This window comes from Anoplophora glabripennis, unplaced genomic scaffold (genome assembly GCF_000390285.2).
Source record: "Anoplophora glabripennis isolate ALB-LARVAE unplaced genomic scaffold, Agla_2.0 scaffold126, whole genome shotgun sequence".
Lineage (NCBI taxonomy): Eukaryota > Metazoa > Arthropoda > Insecta > Coleoptera > Cerambycidae > Anoplophora > Anoplophora glabripennis.
This window is the reverse complement of record NW_019416477.1, coordinates 688,514-715,044: the sequence shown is the minus strand read 5'-3', so window position 1 is coordinate 715,044 and position 26,531 is coordinate 688,514. Positions and strand designations below refer to the sequence as shown.

The 26,531-nt window shown below is 32.9% G+C and overlaps 1 protein-coding gene across 1 annotated transcript in view; it reads right to left on the bottom strand.

Annotated features, from left to right (window-relative positions):
* Window positions 1-26,531, bottom strand: part of LOC108906174 (laminin subunit alpha-1-like) — a 249,566-nt gene that overhangs the window by 167,248 nt on the left and 55,787 nt on the right. The window contains exon 4 of the mRNA XM_018709372.1: window positions 4,516-4,728. Within this exon, the coding sequence (XP_018564888.1) occupies window positions 4,516-4,728 (213 nt within the window). The remainder of the gene's footprint in view (window positions 1-4,515; window positions 4,729-26,531) is intronic.

Here is a 26,531-nt window from a genome sequence, read left to right as displayed (position 1 = left end):
TTTGTGTAGAAGTTCGTCATTTTGTTGTATTGAGTGATAATGAAATCTGATTTGTCTTTGTCATTTAAATTTTATAGGTTAAGTTCCGTTAACATTACAATATTTTAATCTTTTCACTGTAAAGTTCTGAGATATTTAAACATATTAAATATGAAAAAAAATATAAAATATTTGTATATTCTAGAACATACAAGGTTTGAATTATATAATTATAATAATTTCAATATGACATGCATGTTGATAGAGCTGTGAAGCTCTTCCTTTATGATACGAAGGTATTTGATACCAAAGAGTTATATTAACTTTTTGACGACGAATTTTTATTGAGAATGATTTTAAATTGATTAATATTTTTAAGTCATCATAAGCATCAAGTTTTCTGCATAATTGAATTTTTCATAAAAATGATCTTTTAACAAATGCCGTAGAAAAATTAACGTAAGTATAACTCGCACGGAATGCCTATTTCTCACTCGTATGATTTGCATCACCCGCCTGCGGCCCATATTGCATACTCACATATTCGTGGGAAACCAGACTACTCCGACTGTATACTATTGCGTACTTTCTGTAACAACACTCCTATTCTGTTGTAAAAGGTCTTCTTTCACGTTGTCTCAAATATTTTAGTAAACGATCACAAAAAACTACATATTAAGGCGTTTGTTTTTTAATTACAAATAATATGTTTTTATTAACTGTTGCTATTATACTTAATAAAATGTAGGTATGTACAGGAATTTGTAATTAGCTTTACATATGTAGATGGGTTGGGTAGGTACTCATAAAGGATTTTGCAGACTCGGACTGTAGTTGCGAATTATTTTTACAGTATATATTTTATATAACCGTCTCCTGAAATAACCTAAGCTGCATAAAGTCCAACTTTAATGAGCAATGAAATAACCGTGCGCGAATAAATTATTTTTAAACATAAAAGTTATGAAGTGCATCTAGGTTGAGATTTGAGAGTTTTCAGTTCCTGAAGTCGTTAGTACGGCTCTTGGAAGTAATTTATATATCTCACCGTGATGCAATTACCACTTGATTTATTATTAGGTCTCTGGGAGACCTTATACTTATTAATGGTACTTGTCCTAATACATCGTTTAGCTCCTCAGATTTTACAAATGATTGTTCGACGAAAAACAGTACTAAATTATCCTTTATTACGGAGATGATTACCTGCTTGGTGTTGCGCCGCTCACGAGAACGGCGCTGGCACGTATAAAGTCGATAACCAGATAAGTGCCTATTATTTGAAAATTACATCTAACCAAAAAAATTGCGAGTTATAATCGATGCAGATGTTTTCAGGCTGCTATTTTTTTAATCTAAAAGTGCCGTAATGTAATTTTATATTTAAGGTAAATTAGCCTAATATGAGACTCATTTTGAAAAAATACATATTACTCACAAAATAAAAATTTTTCAAATGTTAATAGTTTTATTGAATGGTATCTATTTTCACAAACAAATAATAAAATTATATTTTTGCAATTCAATTTTATTTAAAAAACCAATAATAATATAACACAAATAATAACTGAACAGAAAACGTCTGCAGAGACCGTACCTATACAGGGTGTTTCTTAAGCAGATCAAAAATCCAGAGGCGTATTCTGTGGCAAAATATTAATTTTTTATTATGCAGGGTGTCCAAATGAAAACGAAACAGTGCCATTTTCAGGAACGGCGTCAATATTGTAGAAAAACGCTCAGACCCGTCGGTTTTAAATTAAAGGGGGACATTCTTTGCTGGTATTTTTGACTCCGCCACTTTCACCCCCAAGCAAGGGTAAGCATCACCCCAAAATATTTAAATGGCATTGGGGGTCGAGTAATATTTCTTTTGAATTCTCTTACAATTCTCTTTACAACAGACTTTAAATTTTATAATTCCGCCCAATACTTTGAAAAAAATGTACATTTTAAAATTTAAATTATGTTTAGTTGCTTACTTACTACTTAGTTGATTAAATGTTCAAACTGATGACCGCCCGCTTCCATACAAGAATAAAGATTTTGTTCGAAACGTTCGCACATATTCCGAAGCATTTCCGGAGTGATTCGACGGCATTCGTCGACGATTCTTTGACGCAAATATTCCAGCGACACTGGCTGTGTTTTATAGATTCAACTTTTTAGGTATCACCACAAAAAAGAAATCAAGGGCGATAAATCCGGTGATCGTGGAGGCTACTCAATGCTGCCTTTTCTCCCAATCTAATTCCGTAGAAAACGTTGGTCCAAATGCTGACGGACAATTAACGCATAATGCGGAGGAGCACCGTCCTGTTGAACAATCAAATGATCTTCATCATACTCTGGAACATTTTTAATAATATCAGTCAAGGCAGGGTCAATAGCGTCTTCCAGTAATTGCAAATACATTTGGCCAGTCAAATACCAGGTAGAAAAAAAGGACCCACCAGCTGTTGCTGTGTGTGCACCTCGTGAAAAACTCTTAGATTTGAATCGGACCAATAGCGGCAATTGTGACGATTTACCCGTTCAAGAAAAAACTGCATTCATCAGAAAAACAGATGTTAAAAGGGAACTGTGGATCGTTCCCTGCTCGCTCACTCATTATTTCGCAGAATTGCAAACGGCGGTCATAATCATCCCCAAAAAGTTTCTGGACTAAATATATTTTGTATGGATGGAATTTATTCTTCTTCAAATTGGTTTGTATGCTAGTTCGATTGATCCCAGACACAGATGCCAGCTGCCTCGTACTTAATGTAGGATCAAGATGAACTTGTCCCAAAACTGCAACTTCACTAGCTTCATTAACTATAGGTTTTTCAATTTCTCGTTTTTTATTGGCTACGTTCCCTGTCTCTTGAAATTTTTTTGCTAACTCTAGAACATACTTCCTCCTGACATGTCGATCTTGATGTTGTTCATTAAATAGCTGAGCTGTTCTATTCGCACATTTATTGTTCATAAAGTAAAGCGAAATGATATCTACCCTTTCCGCAATGGAATAAACCATAGTGTTTAATTTTCAGAAACTCAATTAAATAAACTACCAACCAACGCTTTCAAATAATACTAGAAAATAATTTGGAATCCACTAATTTTACGTTCGTTGTGTGTGTATAGCATGCATTTCTGTTTTTTACAATTGTGTTTTTTTTACGAAAGTAATAACAAATCGCCAAAAACCAATGTAACGCAAGAAATACTAATTTTATACCATTGGCTTCTTAACAGGCACCTTTGCATTTTTACTATTTATATTCCACCTTATGCACCATTTGAGGACTACGATTATCTGTTTGATAGTCTTGAATCTCTCAATGACTTTTTTGGGTCATGCATTCTTATCATAAGAGATTTTACCCCTTTTATTTTATTATTTATATTATTTTATCCCTAACTATAATTTAGACGCATCCACCCGGTGTATAAATCTTTTGCGTCAGTTTGTCAATTATTATGATCTTGAACAATACAACCTAGTAACCAATGATAATGATAGACTCTTGGATCTTGTTTTTAGTACTGACCCTTGTTCAGTACGCAAGTCCTACGAGCCGTTATTACCTATTGACCCTCATCATCCGGCTCTATGTATAGACACTTGCATGTCTGGCCCTCACAATGATATTTTTCCTATTTTAGACTCTCCATCTTTAAATTTTAAAAAGGCGGACTATTACGGTTTATATAGTGAACTCAATGCAATTGATTGGTCACTATCAACCGACGCATCCGTTAACACTGTTCTTCAACACTTTTATGACAAAATAAATTATGCTTTTACGAAACATATTCCCACGAAAACACCTGCACGTAAATGTTTTTCGCCGTGGTTTAACACAGAAATAATAAACTTTTTAAAAATCAAAAACGGAGCTTAGAAAGTTTACAGAAAATCAAAACTGCAGGTTGATTACGATCATTTTAAAAGTCTTCGAACACAGTTTAAATGTTTTGTAAAAACTGCTTATAATAATTATATTCAGGAGGCTGAAAGTTCCATACAAAATGATACCAAAAAATTTTGGAATTTCATTAATTCAAAACAAAACTCTACTTGTATATTATCCTGCACGAATTATGATAATTCCAAACTTGAAAATCCCCAGGACATTGTGAACGCTTTTGTCCACTATTTTTAGTAACTCTTTTATTACATCCTCGAATTATGAACCCGATGTTATACATCACATTAATAATAACGCTATTACATCTTTTACTGAAGACAGCATTAGAAAATCGATAAGAAAGATTAAAGCAAATATGACAACCGGACCGGATAATGTGCCTGCGTTTATTATAAGAGACTGTGCTACCGTCTTTTGTAAACCACTTTTAAAAATATTCAACCTTATTCTTAAGCACAATACCTTTCCTGACTTATGGGAGCAATTCCGAGTATCTCCTGTTTTTAAGAAAGGATATAAGAATGAAGTTGAGAATTACCGACCTATTGCCATTTTATGCAACTTCTCTAAAATATTTGAAATATTAATTCATGAACACCTTTCCTTTTACACAAAGAACCTGATAATTCCCGAGCAGCATGGATTCATAAAGAGCAGATCCACAGTGTCGAACCATGTATGTAGCACCCAGTTTATTGCCGAAACGCTGGATAGGAGGGTTCAGGTGGACGTTATCTATACTGACTTCTCTAAGGCATTTGACAGGCTTGATCACCGTAAACTGTTGCGTAAGCTCGAAGCTTGCGATGTCAGTAGATCCTTTCTCCAGTTGCTAAAATCATATATTTCCCACCGTGTTCAGTTTGTACAGTACCGTGCTCTGTGTTTTTTAATTAAACATCTGGTGTGCCGCAAGGCTTCATACTTGGACCTTTGCATTTTATTTTGTACATTAATGATATCGCCCAAGATCTAAATGTTCACTTCTTGTTGTACGCTGATGACCTCAAGTTCTATGTAGATATTAACTCCGAATCCGATTGGTTGCATGACTTGAATCTGCTTATGTAATGTTATGTCATTTGTTCGTAAAAGTAGTAAAATTTGTTTTAATTATACTTTAAATGACCAGATACTTAATCGGCCTGAATTTGTTAAAGATCTCGGCATCATTTTTCACAGCAAAATAACATTCAATAAACATATGGAAGAATGTATAGCTATGGAGCGTACAATAATCTGGGGTTCATACTACGTAACAGTAGAGATTTTAAAAACATATCTACATTACGAGTATTATTTAACAGCTTTGTTAGGCCTAAATTGGAATACGGCTCTGTAATTTGGTCTCCAAGTTATAATTGTCATATAACGGCGTTAGAAAAAGTACAGCGAAGGTTCTTAAATCCGCAAGTTTCATATTGGATGGGATTTATTCACAATTTCACAAGACTTATTATTGCAACGATTTGAGATGAGCAGTCTAATTAGAAGGAGGATTATGAATTCTATAATTTTCCTATACAAGCTTGTTAACAATGGTATGGATTGCATTATGCTTACCTCTGTTGTTAGCTACAGAGTTCCTAAAGCCAACGCTAGATCTAATAATTTATTTGTTGTTTCCTAATCCCGTACTAATATTTTGCAGTGTATATGATGCTAAGAAATGACTGTAACATTGAAGAACGACTGGACATAATAAGCGTGCTTACACATTTTAAAATCTGTATTTTATTCTTATAACTCATGTTTTATTTTTGTCTTTATTTTGTAATATTGTTATATCATTGTTAGTTATCTTATATTGTTTTGCCGTTGTTTTTTAACTATTTTTGATGTTCTATTCCGTTTTTATTGTCTTTCTTTATACCATTTTACTATATATTGTAATTATGCTACGCTTATGTTACATATTTTCTGTTTTTATTCATCCTGTAAAAGGGTTCTCATCCCGTGGGATGAATTAAATTAAATAAATAAATAAGATAACGTACTAGAAACTAAGCGCAATGTTTTTTACATTATAAATATTCATATTTTTTACTATTCATTAATTACGTAAACTTAAGAAATTATAGATTATTCGTCGATCAACTTAATGAAGATGTCAACATTTCACCGTCGTGTTAGTTTTATTGTTGCAAATCAATGTAATTAAATATCAGTAATAATTATTCTAATTGGTTATTACTTGTATGAGCTACGTACATATGTACATGCCTGTTCCTCTGCTGTTTAAAAATGAACATTCCATTTCTCGGCAGGCGTTAGCCTTTATGAGTTGGGTCATACTTTTCTATTTAGCACTCCTCTTTCACTACTACTGTTATGTATTAAATTGCCAGCAATCAAGGTAAGTTACAAAAGTAATAAATACTTTATACAGTGGCAGGTTACATACGCTTACATGTAACTGTACCCGTTTTAGAACTTACGAAGGACGCCGGAAATCTATCAGCTATAAAAATATGTCATTTCATCGTGTAAGTTCGCTTAATTGCCTTCAATGCCAAAGGCAGACTCAGTGTACTCGACTTTTATTGAAATTAAAAACAACGAATTGTGCATTCGGTAGAAAGCTCATCTGATAGCTTTGAAAAACAAGTTGACCTTCAGTTTAACATTATTTTTTTGTATCATAAGGAGTGTGTGAGTCTAATTTTATCGAAATTATACAAGAAGTTTGCAAATATTGACTAGTGTAAACAATATTTCATGATGCTAAAGTTAGCTTTCGAGGAACAGTATAATATTCAACAGAAGGTTAGGTTCAGTTTGATTACCGAAGTGAATCAAGGACAATGTATTTTTTTGGTTTTTGTTCGATATTATAATTGGAATGTTAAAGACGTCATTTTTTTTATAAATAAATAAAGCAAATCAAGAAGGCCTAACATCAAAGAGTATACGTTGTAAAAAAAGTTGTTTGTATTTGTAAGGGCTTATATAGATACAGTAGTTCTACAATAAACAATATTTAACGAAAGAAGTTTCATGAACAAAAGTCTAAGGCCTTATGAAAAAAATGTAGACTCGTATCGGAGAAGGAAGGGATTTTAGCTCCAATGTTCTTATTTGTATTTTCTTATTTTAATTATTGATATACGGGGTGTTAGTGTTAGTTAAGAAAACATTTTTCGAAATGTCAATAGGTTTCAAGTTACGGCTCGCCAAAGTTAAATTTTTTAATTTAATTTTTAAAAAACTTTTTTAATTTGATTGTCTCATATATAACATATGCACTACATAGATTCAGCCTTATTGTGCTAATTAGAGAAAAGCATTATTAGACACCGCTAGAGGGCAGTCTACCTACTATTGAAAAAAAAATTGTTACCATAACTATTTTGTCTTAGTAATATTGTTAATATTGATATGTCATTTGAAAGGAAAGAAAAAAGTACTTATTATTTACGTTATATTACATATAACTGTTTTTTGCGCAATGGTATGAATATTCTGATCTAGATTAATTTGCGCGAGATGATTATTGAACGAGTGTGGTGTAATAACGAGCGTTCAAATAAAAACGTGGTCGAAGTTGGTTCTGACACATTGGACGTAGGGAGTAGCTTATAGCAACCAACTTAACCTCATTTCTCAACGAGCTGTATAGCAGCTGTCAGTAATTGATTTTGAAATTCTATGAAACATTCCTCAATAGAATACTTCCATATTCCATCAATCTTGCGTCCATTTCTAAAGTATGTCTCTATGATAAACACTTTTTGTTCTTGAGACAACACCATTTTAAACGCTTTTTAAAACGAAAATATTCAAATTGATAGCGGCGATATAGCGCTTTGACAGATGACGTTTAAGTTCATTTGCTATACGCTACGCCCTACGTCCAAATTTTCAGAACCAACTTGACCACGTTTTTATTTGAACGCTCGTTATCTGTAGTTGAAATAATAAACGGAATGATGTGTACGCATGATTCTGTAAATAATATCGAATCCGACATTTTTCCTGTCAACTAAATTCTTAATACTATATTCCTAATTTCCTAATTAATTTTATTAATTAATAAAAAAATGGCCTATGAATTTTCAAATATCAAATATCGTGATATGCATTTCTCTTATGGAAGAAATATTCCTCTAACATTTACCAGTTTTCACAGACGACTTGGTGACTTCGTGTGGAACTCTCAAAGTTTTCAAAAGGAAATAGATTAAGACCAGAAACTGTTAGGACTATGGAGCAGGAACAAAGAGTTCTCAACATAACAGAAGAAAATCCAAACAGTGCTATTGGTGTTGAAGTACGAATTTGACATGCTACTGCTTGGCGAGTACTTCAGGAGGAACAATTGTATCCATTAGTTGTCCAAATAGTCTTTTTACAAAGATGATTGGTCAAGGCGATGGAAATTTGTCTTCGCCTTTGGAAAAAGTATCAGCAGAGCAATCAAATGATTAACCTCATATTATTTACTGATGAAGTTGTATTTACTCATTGGAATTACGAATTCGCATAATAAACAGACATTTGCTTATGAAAATTCGGAACTGGGATGATTGGTGATTATATCTACGATGCACCGTCAGACTTTAGTGCAGCGAACATTTGAATGCAGTATTTCTTCATCAGTCGATAGATGGAAAGGGACTCGTAATCCTTTGGATTTCTCCTTCTGAGAACAATTAGTTCATACTACGACAGTTTATGATAATGAAGATATCCGACTAAGAATAATGTAGAGATTCCAAATCAGGAAGTCAGCACCAGCGGTCAGTTAGGAGGCAAAAAAGCTTAGGAAATGTATTGTAGAACATGAAGGAAAACCTTATTTAGTATCTGTGAATGTTATGATACGTTTTTTAATTATTTAAAGCTTGTTAAAAGTTGTAATACAAATTTAGTTTATTGTTAGATTTACTGCCAAAGCGTTAAACTTATCAGCGATAGCAACAACAACAACAACAGAAACAAATATAACATAACATCAAATAGAACAACATCAAAAACCAGTTTGCAAGGGATGTCTTGCTTACTTTAGTTTACTTCCATATCTTCCTTCAATCAACCTATGTCGAATATAAAAGAAAACGTCTTCAAACTTAGTAGGCAAACTCGGTAGAGTGCTTCGTATCCTCCTAACGCGTACTATCGGCTAAGGAATCTAGTTTAAATAACAGTATTTAAGAGTGTTAACCAAATCGTTGCCTTAGATTAGATCAGATTTCGATACACTCTAACAAACGACAACATACAACATAACAACATTATTGAATCGAAGAGGCGATAGCGTTCTACTGAGTTCTGAAGGAATACTTTAACTACTATAGGAAGGAATACTCTAACTACTATGAATTAAACGTCTTCCTTTATATTTGTCAAAGGTTGGATCGTTCTTTAAGAACAGACATAGAAGTAAGCTTTTGGAAGCTAAAATATTTTTCCAAACAAGGGTGCACGATCTTTCAACATACTATCGACAAATAGCGCCCCTTCCTTTCAATATTGTTTGTATAAAAGAGCACTGTTTACTGGAGAGTATCTAAAGCTAATCTAATTTAAGGCAACGATTCTGTTAACGCTCTGAAATCTTGTTATTTGAATTGGATTACTTAGTCAACATGCGTAAGGAGGATATGTAATGTTCTACCAAGTTCGTAAGGAATACTCTGACTTATCAAAATTAGCAATAATCACTATGGCAAACATATTTTTTCGATTGTAGGTAAACTGCCCTCTAGCGGCGTCTAATGAAATTGTTCTTTAATTCGCACAATAGAGTTTAATCTACGTAGTGCATGTGTCAAATATGAGGTCTCCCTACTATCATAATTTTACCATGCTAAAACACCCCCTTAAGTTATATGATGCATTTCATTTACCGTAACTTTTTGATGCTTTGACTCTTTTGACATTTGACTGAAAAGTATGAAATTTCAGAATTTTTTAGTAAAAAAAGTACTCTTGGTCTATATTGGTAGAATGTTCCATTTTTGTATAATATCCGTTTAAAAATAATATTACATGTGTAATTGTCAATATTTTCTATCATAGCGGATTGTGAAGAACAAAAACGCGTTTGGCATCATTTGCATTGACAGTTCAGTTATTTACTTTTTTCAAATTGTTAACAAAACTTCACAATTATTTTGTCTGATTTGATTTGCAGCCAAATTAATCCTGTGTTGTAACTTTTCCAAAGGATTCATTTCTGTAGCTTAAACTACAGCCTTCATCCTAGCCCACAGAAAGTAACCTAGAGGATTTAGGTCTAGAGATCGAGGTGGCCACGGAATGGGGCCACCTCTACCTATCCACCTGCCATGAGATTGTTTAACCAATTTATGATATTATGGTAAAGTGAGGTGCGGCCCCATCTTGTTATAGTCTAATGTTAAGTGTACGTTTAACGGTGTATCATCCAATAGTTCTCTTACATCATTTTGCAGAAAGTTTAAGTTCTGCATTCAGACAAACGGGAAATTGACCTGATTGCAAATCTATTTTGAAAATTTGTGCGCCATATTGCCTGTGGATTTTCGTCTGACCAGAAATGGGTTTTATGAATATCTGCTATCTTTACATTCCTAAAATGTTGCATTTTCGACTGATAATAACGCAAAAAGTAAATAACTGAACTGAATGCAAATGACGCCAAATGCGTTCTTATTCTTCACAACCCGCTACGATAAAAAATATTGACAATTTCGATTCTCGGTGATTAACACATGTAACAATTTTTAAATGCATTTTACACAAAAATGGAACATTCTACCAATATGGACCAAGAGTACCTTTTTTTTTACTAAAAAACTCATTTCATAATTTTCAAAAATCAATAAAGTCAAAGCATAAAAAAGTTACGCTAAATTTTACTCCCCTCCCCCCAGTTTTGGAACGTATGTGATGAAAATTTGTAAATGTCGTTTTAGTAGCGGACTAAGCACGTAAGAGTTAAGCTTGATACCACTTTTAATAAAATCGCAAATGGTTTAGGAGTTATTTAGAAAAAAACATCATCAGAGTGGCCCCTTTAAGTGGCTATAACTTCCTTAGGAAGAATTTTTGGACCTCAATCGGATAAAGAAAAAGTAAACTTTTTCGACATAGAACACCCTGTAGAAATATTGCACCCTAATTTCGGGAGATCCTGTATAATATTTATATGATTAGTTTACTGTTGTAGCCAAATAACTACTCTATTTTATTTGAAATCTGATTACTAACCTAACCATTTTCATACGACTTTTTCATCCATGAAAACTTGATTAAAATGACATTTCTTAACACCCGTTTAAGTTTATTAAGCATGAAACATGTTCGAATTTCTTTTTGCTTTATTTCTTTTGTTAATCGTGAAGGATAAATGATCAAACGTAAATATAAAGGTTGCGTTAACGAAATCAGGTTTTCGTATTCTTTATTACGAAACTTACAGTTATATTTTAATGATAAACGCTGTACAAAAATCATGCATGGAACAAGTGTAGCACAAATAATAAAAGCACGTTCAAAATGGTCGACGATAAACTCTACAAGTAAAGTTGAATGTGTGATTCGAAACTATGCACAGAAGTCAAGTAAACTTTAATGAGAACTTGCAACTATTAAAGTTTAACCGCAGTACTTACTCCATGAATACACATAACAGTAAAAACTTAAATTATCAAATAACCGTTGAGAGCTTTTGAAATATGCAATATGGTGAATAATTACAACATAAACTATGGCTTATTAATTTTAAAGAGGCTTGATTAAAGACTTGCATCTCCGTAACCTATTATTTCGCCTTCATTTAAATTAATTTAATTATAATAATCCTGGTTTTAATAATTATACGGACCGGTGCACATCATTCTGTGGACATACTAATTAAATAATATTCTGATTATAACGTATCGAAAAATTATTCAATCTCACGAGTGTTCTTCACGGGCCTCTCTTTCTTATTAGATTTTTGGAGATCGATAAGCACATGGATTTAATTAAGCAGTATTACATGATTCTTATCTTTATTACCGCCCAGGCAGATACAGGTTTGTATAGTTTCGTTTTGTACTTTTGTTAGGAAAAATTTATTGTGCCCTAAAAGTTATGGCCAAAATAAGTTATGATATTGTCTGGAGTTACTTATCTGTGGCGAAGTTTTAGTTTTTTATTTATTAATATGGCACCACTGAAAAAATAATAATTAAGGTAAATCTTGCACCAACAGGATAATCAAGAATTAATCTTATGAAAATATGTATCCGGCGCCACAGTAAGTTGTTGACATTTCGAAAATCGATCTGCTTTCGTTATCAGAATTTTGAATAATAATTGCTCTAAATTTTTATGCTATTATATTATATGATCGTCTGCCCAAGTGTGGTTGCAAATATTTCGACCTATAAATATTAGAATAGATGAACACAAAAATTACATTAAAAGGCGAGAATTTGTGAAATAAATAATGTAACAAAAGCCGCAACGCGTGGTAATTTATTTGTTAGTTCTCGAAACGGGTGGGTCAACTCAAACAATTAAATATTTCAGTCAACACTAGGCAAGTGGCCGTCCGGAAAAATTTAGCAATATTTTTTAACAAGTTTACTTAGACCACATATTACTAACTTAGACTGTCGGGGCCATGTGTTCAGCATCTAAATCGATATTTCTAATAACGCGCGAAATGCATTCGAAAGATCACGTAGGAATTCCAAGATATTTAAATAAATTGTTAAATTGATAATAATTGGAAAAGAATAATAGATCAAATAGCTGGTTTTTAGGCGGTTTAGCTATAAAAACAGATTAAATAAGATTGACTAATCCGTCCCGTATTGCTACACGGAGTCACTAGAGGAAGGCTAGGGTTACTTATAAGTTCAGTTAGTCACATAATTATTTATATAAATGTAAATTCAGTCCATTACATAATTATTAACATGGCATAGTTATGCCAAAGCGTCCCGATATTCAGGGCTCGCGCCAGTAAGATTAGAACAGGAACGTCTGGATCCAAGAAATGGGCGTGTCGAAGCAAGGTGTCGAATTCAGAAGAGATCTCCGAAAAAACAGGCAGTTCTTCCTTGGGTTTCACATTGAGCAGTCTACTTAGTTTTAGAGTCTCGAGTTAATTTAATAATGGATAAAGTTATTCCAAATTTTGCTATGGATCGCGCATTCCCTGAATCTCGGTACGCTCGTCGCGTGTCAATAAATTAATTAATAATGTTGTTCGAGCCCGTTGTGTCGTTATTTTGTTTGTTTGTTCAGTTTTTATCGTTATTAAAACCCTTCCTGGAAGTTTTGATGTTTCTTTCTTGTTCTTCCAACTTCACCCTATACAACCAACCACTGGATTGGACATGAGCGACATACGGTGTCTGGTATTCATTTTCTGAATGTACAACATTTCTAAGTTCCCACGTATTAATTAAAGTACAATGATAATTATAAACTCCCTTTCGAGAATTGAATAGTAAACTCTTTTGAAATCCTGATTCGTTATGATACTGGTCATAACGATATATAGATAAATAAAGAAATAATCCCTCAGGTTACAATAATTTACGACTACGTCGCTATATGCCTTTCCTCTTCCTCAAAAGTCTTCGACTTCTGGAATACCTGCCGTTGAAATGAGTTTTATAAAAATAATATAGTTGCAAAAAGCAGCGCAGGATTTGACCCGTGCGCCATTTTAATTCCTAAGAGTTGGCAGCACAGTGCAGGGTTGTAGTAAACACGTTGCGGTTAGACAAAATGGGGCGCTATACGACGGATGGGCGAGTGAAGATTGTGAAAATTCATTACAAATACGGAGAGTGTGTAGCTGAGACTGTGCGCAAATTACATGTAGAAGGAACGTCACGAATGAAAGAACTGTGAAAAAATTAGTTGCCGATTAGTTGAACAAACAGGTTTGGTTGAAGAAAATATTGCTACGGTGAGTGATCGTGTGGTGAAAACTCCCGTAATGTTAGTGCGCTGTCGGTCACTGCAATTAAGTATTTCAAAAAGTACTATGCAGTGGGTTTTAACAAAAGATCTACATCTGCATCTTTTCAAGATTAAGCTAACCCTGAAATTGAAACCAAACGACCATTTAATGCGCCGGACATTCGTAATTGGATGTTGGAGAATCAACAAGTGGACGGTGATTTTGCTACGAAAGTCATTTTTAACGACGAGGCGCATTTCCATCTTAGTAAGTAGACAGATATAATTCAAGAACAACCACTGTAACCCAAGGAGTGACGGTGTGGTGTGGATTTTACGCGGTGTACTATGGGGCCAGGATACTGAAAAAGTGGCCAAAAAGCGATTGCGGAGATGAGTTCAAATAAATGTGTTGTTGTTATCTAGATAAGCTAAACTAGTTATTTTTAAAGTTTTATTGAATTTGACCGGCTACTCTCAAGTGGCAACGACTTAAACTTTTTAAAATCATGAAACAAGCAATTTTACTTTTCAAATACATATATCATTGGTACTATTGTATTTCAGCAAATCAAAAGTATGTTATTGCATCTCATCCATCATTTTACTTCGATAAATCATTGTAATAAGGCGCAAAGCACAAAAATGAAAAACAGAGAAAATGGCGGAACGTTATACTCATATACGTATTAGTGAATTTCGATGCTTTGACAATACTTAGGAAACAGAACTCCCCTAAAGTCCACTATTTACCAAAAGGAGCGATGTATCATTGGATTCCTTAGAGTGTGAGAAGTCAGAATTGTAAAATTCAAAATGGTGGATCCAATATAACGGATCAATATTTCAAAAAAAGTTTTTAATTTTCATGAGAATCAGTACCCGGGGGTTTTCTGAGTCGCTGATTACGAATCAGAAGTAAAATTGTAAAATTCAAAATGGCTGATTCAATATGGCGGACCAATATTTCAGAAAAATTTTTAGTTTTCATGAAATTCAGTACTCGGGGGTTTTTCAGGGGATTACGAATAAAAAACCTCAGGACACTATTATCAGAATTGTTTCAACTACTTATTTGGATATACAGCGGGAAAAAACGATTTTTCTATTTTTTTTTAATAATTTAGAGAATTTATAATAAAAAACGACGATAAAAAAATATGAAACAAATATTTTAGAGACAGTGGAATGGGACTCACTCTAATAAAGCACCCCGAGTAACCGATACGGTAATTAAGGGGTCTGAAATTGCAGTGCAACCTTCTGTGGTAGGCCCTGGAAACTACAAATTTTGTAGGCGAACTGCAGGCGTTTCAATTGCATATTCTCATTTTGTACTTTTATAGTCATCGTATTGGATCCGCCATTTTGAATTTCTGAATTTTGAGTACAGATTCGAAATTAGTGACCCAAAAAACCTTTCATTACCAAATTTCAGCAAAATCGGAGTTTCTTATGATTTTCGTCCACCATACTGGATCCATCATTTTTAGTTTCTAAATTTTGAGTACGGATTAGAAATCAGCGTCTCCGAAAACCTACTAATACCAAATTTCAGCACAATCAGACATCTTCAGCATTTTCGTACGCTATATTGGATCCGTCATTTCTGTATTTTGACTACGGATTCGAAATCAGCGACGCCAAAAAACTTGGATCACCACATTTCATAGCAACTGGAGCACTTTTAGTATTTTGGTCACATTTTCAGTTTCTTGGCCCATAGTGTGGAGGAGCGATTGGTCCGTTCTTTTTTTAAAATGAGACTGGAACTGCAGTGACTGTCAATGGAGAACGATATCGAGATGTACTACTGAACTTTTTTTGGACTCATTTGGATGACATGGATTTGGATGACATGTGGTTCAGCAGGATGGTGCCATCTGCCATACGGCACGTGAAATCCACTTTATACGGCAGAAATTTAATGGATGACTCATCTCGTGTAACAATGAAGTGACTTGGCTACCGATCACGCGATCTTACGCCATGCGCCATTTTCTTGTGGTGATTCGTAAAGTCCAAAGTTTATTCTGTTCAAATGATTACCAATCCTGAATTAAAGGCAGAAATTCGGAGAATTATCAACGAAATTCAACCGCAGGTACGCGAAAGCGTGATACAAAATGTTCTTAAAAGAAATCATATCTGTCCGAAATCCTCTCTCATATTTAATGGCAATGTCTACCCTTTAATAACGTGTAAAAACTTTTTTATTAATAAAATATTTCTTTCTCGTATGGAATCCCACGTTTCTTTTGGGACACCCGATATAATAAAGTATTTTACAGAATATAGCAGCAGTAGTTTTTTTAAAGGTGTTATTTGAAAAAATGTCAATAACAATAATAATAATCGAGAAATTATCTATATTTCTTTCTTATTACTGAAATGATGCAAATATTTACGACAAAGGATCATTTAACCATACATCGTTAAGTTGTTTAAATTTACATTTTCATAGCTGATGTTACATTTAGTAATTTTGCATGTATACACAGACATGCTTTTACCATGAACAAAGCCATGTGGCGCAGGACAGTATGTATGATTTATATCTTTAAAAGTTGAGTGGTCCATAATGGCTAATTCGATAACCTAAGATACCCTAGGGAAATGACTAATTGCCCTGCCATTATCGGATTTATTTATACATATCTGCTTCTGTAAGCAGAGGTCGAACTACTGCCATTTGTAATATATATAAAGAAAATAATTATAGAATTAAGATCAATGACGCTGGTACAGGACATAAAGTAAATAACATTTTATGGATAAGTTTATTTTACAATGTTCTCGGAAAAGATAAATTAGAATATTTAAGCAATAAGAATGGAATATACTGGAAGAAAATTATTACTACTTTTTCTTTACTGAAGCATTTGTATTTTAATAAAACAGTTCATTCTATTTAATCTGATTTTCCGTTGGTCGGTGTGTTAGAATTAATTTTGAACATATTCAGTTTTAAAGAAATTAGCGAAACAATTTTTATTTTAAAGAGAATGTGTTAAAATGTTCCCACTTTTATTTTAAAAGTATTAAGCTAATTAAAATACACTTTTCTTTTCTGAAAATTACTGTTCTTATGAAGACTCTGTACCAAAAATGTAGGTATTCAAAATGTATCTAACCTCGCAGAGAACTGATAATATTGCGGGAAACAACTTCCTTATCGGCAACATGCCCCAACTAGCATTGAATTATGCCAGCAACATTTTGTAAACAGCTGGTAATTAATAATTGTCTACAAAAACAATTAAATATATCTCTAAATAGTATTTATACAAAAACACACACCTGATATTTTGTGAGGCACCTTGTAGATATAAAACGGTCACACAAAAAAATAGGCTGTCGGGTCCAGAGGTCAGACCATGTTTATGATACGTTTTTTGGGTCGCTGAATCCGAATCCGAGGTCCATTTAACCCCATCACCTCAGAATTTTTTATAACCTCAAAAAACCGATATTCTGAACAATTAAACCATAGGCGATCTGTATTATTGCAAAATATCATATAGCCGAGGACTTTTTGAAAACCCAAGTACTCAAACTCAAAAGATTTCCATAACCCTATAACCCCATAACCCCGTAACTTCATAACCCCATAACCGCATAACTAATAAATCATAGGCAATCTGTATTATGGGTAAACGTTAACGTGGTTGAGGATTTCTTAAAAACCTATGCACTCAAGTGATTCCAGTAATAGGTATAATTTTTTGAACAACCAATTAAAGTTATTAAAAAACTAGTTCGACTGTAACACTCAATTCTTTGGTGAATGAGATCAAAGTTCAAGGTTGGGGAATCGTGGGGTTATGAATTGTAGGGTCATGGTGGTTTTGGGGTTTAAGTGCATAGGTTTTTAAGAAATCCTCAACCACGTTAACGTTTATTTATTAGTTAAGGGGTTATGTGAATTTTTTGGGATTGAGTACTTGGGGTTTCAAGGAGCTATGTGATGTTTTGCAATAATACAGATTGCCTATGATTTATTCCCTTGATTATTCAGGATATTGTTTTTTTTTTGAGGTTATGAAAAATCCTGAAGTGATGTGGTTAAATGGACTTCGGATTCGGCTTCAGCGACCCAAAAAACGTATAATAAACATGGTCTGACCTCTGCGCCCGAAAGTCGATTTTTTGTGTGGCTGTGTAATTGGTCGAAGAACATTGTTTGACTTGATAAGATTTTTAGAAACATTTTTGTATTTATTTGAATTAATATAACACATATAATATAAAATACGAGTGGTGTTATTAACAGCTTTAAAATAAAATAGAAATCCGAGAGTTAACAATAAAATACCTTTTTAAAATATTAAAATGTGAGTTCCGTCCATCCCATACTCATAACACTCTCTTTCATGTTAAAAATTTTCAATGAAAGGTTTAGAGTCGTATCTTAATTGAGAGGTTTCTTCATTGCCTGCACCAGACACGACATTATTTCCTTTTTAAAAATTGTGTTTTGTTTTAAATAACCGATAATCGAAAGTAGTTCTTTAATTAGTTAAATTAACATCACAATACAATAATATAGTTAATATATTACTGCATTGGTGGTTTAACATATTATTCTAATTAAATTTAAAAATTAAATTGAGTCAAAGCGTTTGAATTTCTTGAGAATAACGGTGCTATAAAATTTCAGAATTTGTAAATAAATAATTAACGCTTCACTGCTGCGAGTGACTAATGACTTTCTGTATTTGAAAAATATAAAGAGGTAATTCTTTTCTGAAGACATTTAAATATTTTATCTTGGAATACTTAAGTAGGCCTTGGAATGATGAGGGGATTAAAATGGAATAATATTTCATATTTACTATTAAATTTTATTTAAAATAGGGACAAGCTTCATTACTAACACATGGATGTTAATATAATTTTGCGTCTTTTTACTTATTTTTCAAACGCGATATTTCTCAAAAATCATCTACAACAGTCAAGAACAAAAAATTAAAAGACTTGCTTTGCAGAAGATATTACATAAAACTATTCTCATTCAATAATATACTTCTTTAGAGGGCTTAAAAAATAACATCTACCCGATTTCGTACACCCATGGAAAACTAAATGCCTATGTTGAACGTCTATATCTTAACTTGTTTTGGAAGCTTGCTACGGAAGCCTGCAAATCAAGTCAACGCCAACGGTTAAAAATTTCGGGGTTGGTTTCCATGTTGTTGGTTTAGACTTCCTGACGTTTTTAAAAATAAAGTTTCGACCCAGAAAAATGGTATTGTCAAAACTTCGAGCATCGAGCACATACCATCTCTAATCTAGAAGACTTGGATGAGGAATTTCAAAATATTTGATAACTACGTACGCTATAAATGAAATATCTGTTCTAACAAGATAGGCTACCCCTTAATAAGATATAATTAACAGTAAAACCATCTATAATACCTTATGGCAAATAGGGGTAGTTTTATCCAAGACAAGCTGCAACAATTATTAACTCCGAAATCCCGGTTTATACAGCATTTTGTATACCAGCGGGAAAGTATACATTGGGCAAAGAGAGGCACATTAGTTAACATGAGTATAAAGGAATGCAAATGTTATCATAAAGAATAACAACGCAGATAAATCAGCAGCAATTCGGATACATACACTTAGCAGTCTTAAGTAATACAAAAATTCTATTAAGAGAAAGATTATGGTAAAAACAAAAAAAAAATGAAATTCAATGTAATTGAAACTGATATGAGAGTTTAGAACTATTTGAAATTTAAAAACGAGTCACACGTAAAGATTATGTCCTACATCACAGGACAGTGACTTCAAATTATGAATTTAAACCAATATTATATATTGCACAATGTTATTACCTGTTTAGGATATGTATTGACGATTTGAAGAAATACTGAAAAAATACAAATGTAAAATTACCTGCTAAGAAATCGACCGTTTAGAATTATCTCAAAAATTTTCTGCAATATTTGTTTTCAGATGTACTTGTGTATGTTTTTCTTTAGTACAAAAAATACATGGTACAGCTGTTTTTTACCTGAATCTATATTTGCAAGGCAGTGGAACCTATTGTGGAAATATAACACTGTTCGCTACTGTAGCTATCAAATGTGGAATTGTACAAAGAAATTGAATCTTGAGGTTCAGTTGATTTTCATGAATATACTTAAATCTTTCTATTTAGGCAATCAATTTTGATGACTATGTTATCGTTTCTCTTTTTCCTACCAGGACTTACGTCAATAATTAGACAATCGTCTGGCATATATCTACATCAGCAACTCTACAGTTGGTTCGGATATGTTGATGATACGTTTATCATCTGACCTCATGGTTATAGCAACATAGAACAAATTTTGGACTTCATTAATTGAATACATCGAATATCAGATTTATTATCCAGTTAGAAGAAAACGATGGTTCTTGTTAAGGTGAAATCGGATAGCACTCTAGCTACAAGGTAAGTGAAACGCTGAGTCTCACCAGCATTTGGCTCGGAAACACTTCAGTACATCGAACACTAATCAACTTCGAGTTAGAGTAGTTGGGAAACCACGTCATCTATAGGATCTATTCTTAAATGATATGGATATACTAACAGAAGTGTTAACCAAGTTATACCTAAGAGCAGGCAAAAGGATGAATGCCTGGCCAATAAACAAGCGTTCAGATAAAATAGACCGTCTGTTAAGGAAGCACGTACTATCCTTTATATTAAACCGGCGATTTACTTATTTGCTTTATTAAACCAAAAGTAATATTTGCTTAATGGTAGAAACACAAACATTTTAAAATTTTCGTCTTTTCTACATGTCAATAATATGTTTTTCGTACTTCATAATTGAAATCATATCCACACAGTTTTATCTGCCATATTTCAAAATAATGTATTGACTAGACATTAGTGTGCCAATTTCGTACAAAGTAAAGGACCCCGCACAAATCTTATGGAAATTGGGTCCCGGTCAAATTCGCTGAATTTTTGATATGTGATAGAGTTCATCATACTGGTCAATTGTCTCAATGGCCACAAAGCTCAAAAATGGATAGTTTGGCCGGTACAGAGCTTTAAAGCTCCGAATATCCTCCACGGATTTATGTATATGCGCAGTGTGTATAGACTTTTGAAATAGCCTATTTCATTTTTTTTATTATCTAGGTTTATATTTTTGAGGTTGCTGAATTCAGATCTGTTGTTAGATTTTCAAAATTGACAGTTGGCAGCTGTCAAATAGCTGTCAATGTGCTATAATAAAGCCAAAAACTTGTTTTTTATGTTTTATTTTTTTTTTTTTTTAGTTCGATAAGTTCAAAGACGATATCAAATCAATAACAATGACTATCGGCAGCTGTCATTTAGCTGTCAACAATTCTTCAAAGTCCGGTAATAAAGTCAAAAAATTATTTTTTGTTTATAACTTCAAGTTTTTTAGATAAGTGAATATAAATATGATATAAAATTATGTAGTCATCAGCTTACAGCTGTCAACAAGCTGTCAACTAACTGTCAAAATGCAATAATAGAGCAAGTAACTTATTTTTTGTGCTTAACTTTGTGGATAAGAAATCAAACATGATATAAGTTTATGACATCACTTTTGAACTCAGTGATCTAAGCAACTTAAAGCTTTTTAAAAAAAGTAACTTTTTGACTTTATTATTGCATTTTGACAGTTAGTTGACAGCTTGTTGACAGCTGTAAGCTGATGACTACATAATTTTATATCATATTTATATTCACTTATCTAAAAAACTTGAAGTTATAAACAAAAAATAATTTTTTGACTTTATTACCGGACTTTGAAGAATTGTTGACAGCTAAATGACAGCTGCCGATAGTCATTGTTATTGATTTGATATCGTCTTTGAACTTATCGAACTAAAAAAAAAGAAAGATAAAACATAAAAAAACAAGTTTTTGGCTTTATTATAGCACATTGACAGCTATTTGACAGCTGCCAACTGTCAATTTTGAAAATCTAACAACAGATCTGAATTCAGCAACCTCAAAAATATAAACCTAGATAATAAAAAAAATGAAATAGGCTATTTCAAAAGTCTATACACACTGCGCATATACATAAATCCGTGGAGGATATTCGGAGCTTTAAAGCTCTGTACCGGCCAAACTATCCATTTTTGAGCTTTGTGGCCATTGAGACAATTGACCAGTATGATGAACTCTATCACATATCCAAAATTCAGCGAATTTGACCGGGACCCAATTTCCATAAGATTTGTGCGGGGTCCTTTATAAAATTTTAAAATTTCAATTTGAGGAAAGCTGCAAAAATGTATAGGAAAGCCTCTACATTATACTAAGTGTTTACAAAAATTCGCTCCAGTACTCAGTACTCTGTCCGTGTTATTCTTTTAATTTTAGACAAAGACAATGATATTTAGATACGAGTTAATTTTCATAAAACCCTATTACTATGTTATACGAAACCTGTTATGGTCATTATACATTTACTGATATTTATTATTATTTATATAAAATATTTAACATGTTTATTAACACAACATATATATGGATTACCTGGGTTTGGTATTAAATTTCAAATAATATATTTCATATTCGTTAATAAAATGCAGTGGAAATTTTACGCGCTGACATACTCAGGGTCTTGCTGAAATAAATGCAGTCCTTCAAAGGGACAAATAAACAACCTGTCGCCTAAAGCGTCATGTGCCCCAACATATTACTCAAGAACTATTTCGCAAGTCTTAGGACCACCCTGCGTCACCCCATTTAACCAACTGATTATTATTATTATTATTTTGTCTCATTTGGGACGTATGAAACAGAATATGTGTCGTACACCAATTGTAGATGATGACAATGTTCAACAGCATATTTTTGCTACAACTGACGAAATTAGACAGAATTTTTGAAGAAAGTAATCATTTTGGCTGGCAAAAATTGTTGCGAGGCGATGTCCTCGATTTACCTGCACTCTACTGGGTGTCAGTTTCAAAATTTTCTGTTGCTTTGATTTGACAATTTTTTTGCCTTGTAAATAAGGAGCGTACTTACTGCAGATACATCCCAAGTGAAGCTAATTTTCTTTGATTGGAATTCGTAGACAGACGTGCTGTAATACGGAGTATCCCAAGAGCTTCCTAAAATCGCTCAAGCGTTTTGATAACGGGACTGGAACTCTGTATGGATCTCTGAATTTTGCTCGAGTTCATTTGTATGAAAAATGAACAACTGTCTCGACGACAAGCGAGTGATCTAACTGCTCCCTCACTTGAGGCCTAATTGATACACGTAATGGACTTCCCATCCGAGAGCAACGGATGTGGCCGCAGATACAGGTCCGCCGGACTTGCCGAAGGACCACACATGTAGACGGAATGGCTCATGTCGCCTTTTAACGTCACCGATACAAGTACGCGCCTTTCGAAGTGTAGTTTATTTGACACCGAATTAGAGAAGACATCGATTTTATTGGTGCTTGGCAGTTTCGGAATCTTCCACTAAAGCTTCGATAGGAACAGTAAAAATTCAATACCCTTTAAATGAAAGAAGTGTTTACGCCGTGCCGGGGTATGCGAATATTCCGGGCATGCTGTGGGTGTCGGTTGAGAATTTTATTGCGTTATTTTATGGACGGGTAATGGCTGCTTTATTTCGGTTTAAAATCGGTTCATGTGGATGTACCTACTACATCATAATTTTAATGGACTACCGATAGGCCACATATATGCAGTAAACATGGTATTTAAACTTGGAAAAGCATTTATTCAAATAAAAATACGAGTATATTTTTCAATACATTTTTACAGGGTTGAAATTACTATTAAAGGTAATAAGCGTAATTATTCTTGTCTTCAGTATATAAAAAAGAAAACTCTATACTTAAAACTATTATTGCAAATTTTTTTGGGAGAAAATCCATTCATTCCTTTAAGCCATTTTACATTTACGCACTTCTTTTTCTAGATACAGTGTGTCAAAATTACAATTTAAAATATGTTATTATTAATAGCTCTCTTTTCACTTCCGAAATTTTCAGGATTAAGTTTTCCCGATTCCGAGATTTTCGCGATTGACATAATTTAAAAATGTTGCGAAATAGACTGCGTGAAGAGAAACTATCAGTGCCAGTGCTCTCAACAGAATTGCTTGCATATCATTTTCAGGCCGGACTATATATATATATATATTTTTTTTTTCACCCATAGGCAGCGCCCCCTCTCCCACTACAAAACTTTTAAAATTTATTAAAGTTTTTATTTGTAATATAAAATAATACAATATAAAAACAATTATATACTCAGCAGCAACGAAAAAAAAAACATTAAATGGAAAAAGTTACACAAGTAGACATAAAGTTATTTATGGTACAAGTATTAAAAATGATATTTTATTTTGTTTATTTTTTTGTTATTTATTTTTTGTTTGTTTTTTTGTTTTTTGTTTTAATAATAAAAACTAATATTTTGTAAATGAAACATCATTTTTAACACTTAAATCATAAATAACTATTAGGTATATACTTATGTTTTCTGGATATTTTACTGACATAACTTTTATATCAGTAAAATCAAGCGCACTAGTTAGATCATGATTTCTTGATATCACAGATAAATTATTAAGTCCTTCTTGACGTGTTCTTGACTAACGGCATTTCGTAAATATGTTTTTGTTCTTTTAGTAGAAGTAGAAAATGATCTTTCTCCTGACGCATTATTGTTGCCAGAGTAAGAAATATTCTTAATATAATTTCCACATTAGGAAATGGTTATAATCCGATATTATATATGTTTTTAACTCAATATTTGAATTCAATCCTCCAAATCGTTTGAATATTCATCTTGAAAATTATTTGAATCACTTCATATGTCGTTGTCATGCATAATCTTAAGTTTATTTAAAAACCTAAACTTTTTTAATATTTCTATGGAAGACATCAACCGTTTCTTTAATTCTTGATTTAGCCCATCAATAATAACAAGAAAAACATTGATTCCCATATCACTATTGCTGCTTTTGTTGGCTTAACTTTCATGAGTTCCGTCAAATTGAAGTTCTGTATTCTTTTTTATATTTATTATATTCCATAATTTTGAATAGCCGTTTGCCCCTTTCCTCATATTTATCAAACTGGTCTCGGTCTCGTAATGATTTAAAGTAGCTAATCAGTGATTCAAAAACTGCAATCGTTGTTGATAAAGTCTTATTGGCTTTATCACATTTTTCTAAAACATCTGACCAAAACGATGATAAAATTCTCGTCTCTAACGAATTACATTTACATAACAATTGCATAGCTTCTGTTTTTACGGAAGGTTTTTCGTTTTTGCTATGGTCTATTTCTTTTACACTTTTCCGAAATGTATTACATAGGCCAGGAAAGAGAGCTGGGAAATGACCATTTCGCCACTTTTTGTTTCGGCAAACTGAATTTATCACTATAGATGTTAAATATCATGTACAATAACATATTAGTTTCCACAGTCATAAAAATGGGGGAAGATTGTTTACAAGCTGGTTAATTGTATAATTTTTACGTCAATTCACGTTTTTCGCTTATAACTTTTTTCCGTTCATTTCCACGAGAAAACAGTGAAGTACTTTTTTTTCGTCTTCAAAAGCCCTACAAAACTTGCCCTCGAGCGTAAAAAAATATTGATTAGATCAAAAGTTATAAACAAAAGAAGTTTGTTTATGACTTTTGAATTAAATATTTATAAACTGCGTTATTATTACCTACCAGAAAGTTTTGGCATGGCATCCTCTCATTTCTTATCACTGTCTAATAACTCACACTAAATCTGGAATCGTTAAGTTCAATAGTTTACAAGTTATGGCCTTATAAACAAATTTACTAATTATTAGTCCGGACGATCCCGAGCATCTTCCACAATCGCACTGATTTTTTTCATTGTAGATTTCATAATAATACATTGAAATCCATCATTTGTTTTTAATTTCAAATTTGCAACCTGGAAAGTTTTTTATTTTTTAGCCTTAGTTGCAAAATGATATATACGACGCACGCGCATGGTATATTGTTATATATTATTACATATTCGGAAAGCTTATGAAAAGAGCTTTAAGTTAAAAAATAATCGTCAAGATTCGTTGAAAAACAACGGTGTTACAGACTGTCAAAGTTGACGGCCTATTGTTAAACAAATTAGGTTGGTAGCGGCAAAAAAATACTGATATAACCGGCAACCCGAGTATTTTCCCAGATAAAAATATTTTATTTGTGGAAGTATGTTAAGTGCATATGAAATATTGTCAAAAGTTAGTGAGTCGCTTGATTTTCGGCGAGCCGTGGCGTGGCGGAAGGGTGGAGGAAGCGAACGACGGCAAGTCCGAAGAAAATGACGATAATATTCATAGTCCTGACATTAAAAAAGCGAAATTCGCTTGAAAATAATTTGGCAGTCTGTAACTCTGTTGTTTTTCAACGAATCTTGAAGATTTTTTTAACTTAAAGTTATTTTCATACGCTTTCCGAATATATAATAAGTAATATATAACTATATTACGCGCGTGAGTTATGTATTTCATTCTGCAACTAAGACTAAAAAATAAAAAAAAAATGATAGATTTCAATGTATTATGAAATCTACCATGAAAAAAATCAGTGCGATTGTGGAAGATGCTCGGGATCGTCCAGACTAATAATTGGTTAATTTGTTTATAAGGCCATAACTTGTAAACTATTGAACTTACCGATTCCAAATTTCGTGTGAGTTATTAGACAGTGATAAGGAATAAGAGGATGCGATGCCAAA